This window comes from Nannobrachium achirus (genome assembly GCF_963921795.1).
Source record: "Nannobrachium achirus genome assembly, chromosome: 16".
Taxonomy (NCBI): domain Eukaryota; kingdom Metazoa; phylum Chordata; class Actinopteri; order Myctophiformes; family Myctophidae; genus Nannobrachium; species Nannobrachium achirus.
Window position 1 is genome coordinate 58821419 of NC_137823.1, and position 6890 is coordinate 58828308.

General features: G+C 42.1%; 1 protein-coding gene across 1 annotated transcript in view; it reads left to right on the plus strand.

Annotated features, from left to right (window-relative positions):
- The window catches only part of igf2r (insulin-like growth factor 2 receptor), a 95206-nt gene extending 88695 nt beyond the window's left edge, over window positions 1–6511 (plus strand). The window contains exons 50-51 of the mRNA XM_080745274.1: window positions 371–697; window positions 1424–6511. Of these exons, the coding sequence (XP_080601400.1) occupies window positions 371–697; window positions 1424–1567 (471 nt within the window). The 3' untranslated portion in view covers window positions 1568–6511. The remainder of the gene's footprint in view (window positions 1–370; window positions 698–1423) is intronic.
- Window positions 6512–6890: the final 379 nt, after the last annotated feature.

Below are 6890 nucleotides of genomic sequence, written 5' to 3' on the forward strand. Positions count from 1 at the left end.
GAACGCTACAACCATGCGTTCAGCAACCAGAGACTTGTTGTCTGAACGCTACAACCATGCGTTCAGCAACCAGAGACTTGTTGTCTGAACGCTCCAACCATGCGCTCAGCAACAAACAGAGACTTGTTGTATGAACGCTACAACCATGCGTTCAGCAACAAACAGAGACTTGTTGTATGAACGCTACAACCATGCGCTCAGCAACAAACAGAGACTTGTTGTATGAACGCTACAACCATGCGCTCAGCAACAACCAGAGACTTGTTGTATGAACGCTACAACCATGCGCTCAGCAACAACCAGAGACTTGTTGTATGAACGCTCCAACCATGCGGCTCAGCAACCAGACACTTCTCCTATGCCTTCCCAGGTCAACATGGACGAGGAGGGCGGCGAGGAGGAGATGGAGTGGCTGATGGAGGAACTCGAGGCTCCGCCCACCTCCTCCAGCTCCGGCTCTTCCCGCCGCGGCAAGAAGAGTCACCATGGCAACGGCCACATCACCACCAAGCGTGTGAACGCGGACGGCCTGCGGTCCTTCTCCCTGGCCGACCCGGAGGACGACGACAGTGAGGACGAAGTGCTCAGCGTGCCCGGGGTGCGCGTGGTCAAGTCCTCCTCGTCTGCAGCACCTCCCAGAAGCACCACCGGAGGGGGCTCTGCCCGCTCCTCAGCGCTCCGTAGCGCATTCCTGCAGGTGGGTCTCGGTCTCTCAGAGTCTGAGAAAGTTGCGACGGTTAGAGCGAAGCATTGGGTACAGCAGGGTTGATTGTCTGGATCCTACAGCGATGCGGAGAAGACAAACTGCTGGTGTATTTTGCATGCATTTTATGTAATTAAATGTTTTCCGAGACATTTTTGCTTTATTAAAGAGTATTTTGGGAAAGCAAAGGTAGCGAAAGACGGTCGATAACGTTTAGATAAACAGGTAGATACAGTAGTAGATCAGGGTCTCCTTTATCCAAAAAAAACTTGATGAAACGGCTACTAACTAGTCCCCCCAGGAATCCGCAATTCCGTGATCGGGGAAATTTCTCTGCTATTCGCTAATGCAGAAGAGAATAAATATTACACCCATACTAGATATCCTCTAAAATGTAATTACCATGGGCGTGGTTTGGATGACAATATAGTCTTTGCAACAAAAATTAGATATTAAAAACAATGATAGATTTATTATTAGATTTTTATTCCCCAAAAAACTATTTGAATATTTATTGATTATTCTAACCACTGATTAGAATTAATTCATATTTCATGAAGTGTTATAATTGATTATTAGAATTAACTGGTCATTTTAGGTTGTTTTTTGATGTCTGCGGAATCAAGAATTGTTCTCCGCAGAATTCCGCAGAATCATGATTCTTCTCTGCGGAATCAAGACTTAACTAAGGACTATCTAACTGGCTGTGCTCTGTTGCAGGAGGAGAGCGATGAAGACCTCGTGGGCCTCCTGGACGACTCCGACAGGAAGAGGAAAAGCAAATCATGGCCGACCGCCAGCGACACGGCAGCCAATCAGAAACCAGACGAGGACGACAGTGACGAGGACCTCCTCAGGGTGTGACGTCACTTCCTCCTCCTTCTCTCCTCCACACCGTCCAATCAGAACTCGTTCCCTGCTATCTCTGGGTGAATGTCTCCACAGCAGCAAACGGCAACGGTGAGAAAACAGAAAAAAAACAAAAACCCGCGCAGCGACCGCCGCGACTACTTGACGAACGCGGGTACGGCCCCCCCCCCCCCTCCCCCCCCCTTTTTTTCTGGACTTTATTTTGTTGGACTACACCTTCACCAGGTCGTCGACCGCCGCCGCCGCTGATACCTCCAAAAGGTCCACCAAAATGGACTCACCAAAACTCCGTAAAAATGCACAACGGTGGACGTTAGCGCATGGTTCGTCGATCTACTTGTTGATCAGAACAGTTTAGAAAGCTTAGCCCTGCGGACGCCGGCAGCCCGAGGTGTTCTTAGCTTCTGCGGTTTCTAAAGGGAATGAGGACACAGTTGGTTCTTTAGTGCTGTTTACAGATCTTTCTCTCCCACCGCCCCACGCCACTCCAACCCCCGAAAAGAAAGCGCGTTGCCTTCCTGATTACAAACATAAGTTTTCTTCTTTTTTTCAACGAATCACTTTAACTGACGGATTGATATTTTTTTGTCTGGCTTTGAGTGTCGGTGATGATGATGATGTACACACAGAGGATGTTCTGTTCAGTGGACTTTTTAATGTGGTTTCCTGTCCTCCTCGATGATGATGAATTGCTCACGTACTTGTTTATTTCTTTTTTTATTTGTTATTTCTTATTTAATTGTTTGAGCTTGACTGGCCACGATGTGCATCTCTGTTCTGGTAATGATGAGTGCAATGAGCGGACTCAAAGATGGCCTTAAGTATGAATGGGTAGCCAATCAGAACAGAGCTTCTAAGTTGTTCTCATCCATATAATTTGGATACAAAAAGTTGTTTGTGGTTGTTTAGTTTTTTGAGTACCCCTCCCCCTCCCCTCCCCCAATCCAGGCAAAGCCATATTTATACGACAGAAACCACCACAGATGTATGAAGTCGTCATGTTGGTCGTCCATTCACACTCCCCTACAGTACAGTACAGTACAGTACAGTACAGTACAGTACAGCTCCATCTGCAAGCTTAGTTATGCAACATAGCTTCATGCTTCAGTGTTCTGCCTGACTGTACAGTAGGACATGTCAGGCAATACAATCTCATCTTGTTTGTACTGTTGAAACACTTTTTTTCCTCCTCCTTTTTTTTTGCCAAATGCATGTCATAGTTGAACAGATGTACATGACTGCTGTTGTGCCATGAATATTATCTAGAATGCATCCAAGTCACTTTCGCATTACATTCAGTACATTACATACAGTACACTCGATCTGTTTTACAAACTGGTCAAATATCGATCGGTTTTACATCTCAGCAGAGGTATATGTTCTGTAGACATGTCGTTTGATTCTTTACATGTGAAACCGACTCCAATCTTCCAATAATTTAGTTCTAGGTGTATTCGCAGTGTCATTAAGCCTACGCAGTATAAATCATCCCTATGTGAGTATTAATTAATTGCCTCTCTGCTGAAATGAATAGATTCATTTTTATGTAACTGTAATGTTCTTTTTGACATTCTTGCACAGAAGTAGCACCACAAATTGCTGGCTAATTATTTATTCCATTGAGCGTATAATGCTTTTGTGAATGTCTACGGTACGAAACGAGGAGGTAAAAGAAGGCAGATTCTGTGACGTGATTTCACAGAATTCAGGGATTAATCCTCAGCAGCTTGGAAGGAAGTTGTTGTGAGAACAGATTTATAGAACCATAGAACCCGCAGGCACTTGATGGATATCAGCACATCTTTAACCGCTTTTGTGCAATATCACCACCGCTCTCTCTCTCTTTGAGTTGAACTCATACCGCTTTATAGCAGTCTGTGCTGAAGAAATGTTAAATCATACGCGATGTCATTGAAAATGAATTATTGATTTGAATCAGGCACAGCCATAGGTATTCAATTAAAAAAAAAGAAACACAAAAAAAATAGGTTTTCTCCTTTCAGGGTATTTCTAAATAAAGCTTTGTACACAAGATTTGTTACACCAAGATGAGAGCTTTTGTAACACGGAGATCCTCGATCATCACTACTCACTAAAAAAGAATGCATTTGTTTCACGATTAGGAACTGGCTGGTCGGGTTGGAAAAAAAAAAAACGTTTTGAGTTGATAATTATGAAAACTGAAATCACTTGCCATCCATTTGCTATAAATATAACCTCATTAATTCATCCTGAATTTCCGTGTATCTGAGATCACAAAATGAACTGAGATCCGCTGTGTGTGAGATCATAATGATGAGGTTTATCTCAGACTTATTTCTGTTGTGTGAGGTGAAAGAGTTAAGGCGACAGTGTGTGTTAATTGTGGAATGAAGCCTTGTTCATGTGTTGTTCTGTGATGAATCTGGGATAAGATGATGACTGATACTGATTTTGAATGTGAAGGTCAGTTGTTTGCATCTCTTGGGCAAGACATCTGATTCTACAGTATACCTCTCTGTTCGTAATGCGTCCTTCCCCAGTCGGACAGAATCCTCTCTTATAACCCATTCAGAACGGGTACACATTATTGTGTATCATTATTTTATGCTTTAACTATTGAAAAATAGCAGATACACAAGCTCACAGCGCGGCACCGAGTGCCGCGCTGCGAGCTTGTAGATCTGCTATTTTTTGAAAAATCTTGAAAATTAGAATTTTGACCCGATTCTATAAGTGTCTTTTGAATCCTTCTAAGTTTTTTTTTGAAAAACCCTATGTTTCTATGTCAGCAATCTGGCAAGCCATCGTCAAAGAAAAGGTCCTTTTCACTTAACTGGAGCTCAGTTAGTCTGTTCTTGAGAGACTACTATGTCAGTGGTTCTCAAACCTTTTCATGTGAAGGACCCCCAAAATTATTGTTATTTGGCCACAGACCCCCATCTCAAAATATCTAGTTCCAGGGACCACCCAGAAGCAACATTTTAGTTACAAACGTTCGCTTTGAAAATACATATATTCAAAGATTTGCACACATTTTCACGACTTTTTTTTGCAGATTTCACGAAAATTGCAGATCCACAAGCTCGCAGCGCGGCACTCGGTGCCGCGCTGTGAGCTTGTATATCTGCTATTTTTTCACTGGTTAAAGCATTCAATAATTCTAAGAGTCAAGTTGTTGAGAAAGTGAGAGAAAACTTTCCAATGGAATGTCAAGGATGAGATCTTCAAATGGTCCAGTGTCACGATGGAAGCAAATGTCAGTCCAAAGAACGATGTCCCAGACCATGTAAACTTGATAAACGAGGCCCTTTACTGGCAAACAATTGAATGATCTTACATGTTGGGACATGTTGAGAATGAAACCGTAGATTCATCATCTACTGTATGTACAGTATGTGTACATGAGTGAGTGGATAACAGAGATCAGACGTCATGCTTGGTGTGTGAATGCCCGCTCCTTTGCTCGTTAATGTGTAATGTCTATATCTGCTGTATGGAGTACCTAAGCACCGGGTACTGTATGTACATTACCATTCAGTCACGGCCAGGTTTTCCAGTGCTCCGTTTCTTGTCCGTGCGTCAGAGGCTGAGTGATTTCAGCTGCGCTATGTTGCCTTTGATCTAGAAAGGCCTCTTCTTCATGAAGCCTGATTTATACTTTGTCGTGCACAGGTCTCGCCCGAAACATAGCCGTTCTACGAGCTCGAGACATCGTGAGCTCGTAGTTCTGTAGTCTCACGTAGCCAGACGATCGGAGATAGCCTGGTGACATCTCTATTCAATGATACACTGTATAATAATAAAAGTCTACACAGGCAGCTGCTGCTGCTCCGAATAATCTTTATTGTGCAAACTAGTCTCTCCTAGATTGCACATTTAAGATTATTCAGAGCAGCAACTGCCTTTTGATCTTATATATGTTGGATTTATTAATTTTTTTGGTCTCAGGATTGCTTTTCAGTTGGCATAGGTTGGTTAGCAGCACTGGTTTTCTTTGTCCAAGCCCCATTCATTGAATGTAGATATCCCTATACGTACAGTACAGTACAGTACAGTACAGTACAGTACAGTACAGTACAGTACAGTACAGTACAGTGTCTGTAGATGGACAACTCTGATCATCTGGCTACATGAGACTAGTAGATCTGCCAGTTTCTATGCAAGACACGCGCAAAAGTACAAATCAGGCTTTACTTGTCATTAATTAGTCTTCCTCACTGAACATCTATGGCAGTGGTTCTCAAAGTGTGGTTCAGGGACCCCCAGGGCTCCTTGAAGGGGGTTCCAAATGGACCCTTACAGCTCTGTATGTGAGAGGTGTACAAATTAGGGCTGTCACGATTGTGACATTTTACATGACGATTAATTTTCTCTCAAATAATTGCGATTAACGATTTATTTGTGTTTTTGTCATTGACAATTACATTTCTGTTTGGCTTACAGGCTTTGAAGTTGCACATGGCAGATATGACACATAACCTAAATGTACAAAGAAATTACTTTACCTACAAGCTCACGCGTTATGAGCTTGTAGAACGGCTATTTCCAAAAAAGTATATATGTACATTTTTAAACATGGAAACGACTTTGACGATTATGAAAAATAATCGCGATTATGTCAAATAATTGCGATTAGACGTTTGTGTAATAATTGTGACAGCCCTACTTCAAATGCTCCATTTGTACTCTGTGAGTTCTGGGCATCCTTGAAATGAAAAGGTTTGAGAACCACTGGTGAGGTTAACAGACTTAAGACGATGGCAGGAGAGATGAGGCCTTCATGGCCGCTGGTTGTGAAGCAGTGTGAAAATAAGAGCATCCGAGCTTCTCTGTGAATTGGGTACTCTTGGGAAGCCATCCTGTTTTACTTGTTGTTCATTTCATACTTATTTTATTTGGTGTAAGTTATGTTCTCTTGTTTTACTGCTTTTTTGCCTGTTTTCCTATTTATAGAAAATGTTGATGTACAAAATATTGCATTATTATTGAATAAATAAGAAGATCAGCAGTTGTCTAGGTTGTGGTTCACTGGTAAACATAAAGAGTAATCACCGTTATTTGTGATTTTTGAGCGTCTCATAACACAAGCATTGCATTCTCCTGAACTCATTGAGGTTAAACAGTCAGGACACATTTTACTAATGCAACTGATCGTATAATAATAATAAGTAGCATTCAATTAAGGCTAACACCCAAACATCAGTTTGTAAACATGTAGTTAAAAAGAAAAGTGATGTGATTTGTATTTTATTTCTACCAAACAGCAGGATTATAGCTTAATGAAGCAATAAGAGGCATGAGGTTACCTGGTATTTTATAACGGCTGAGAGGCGTG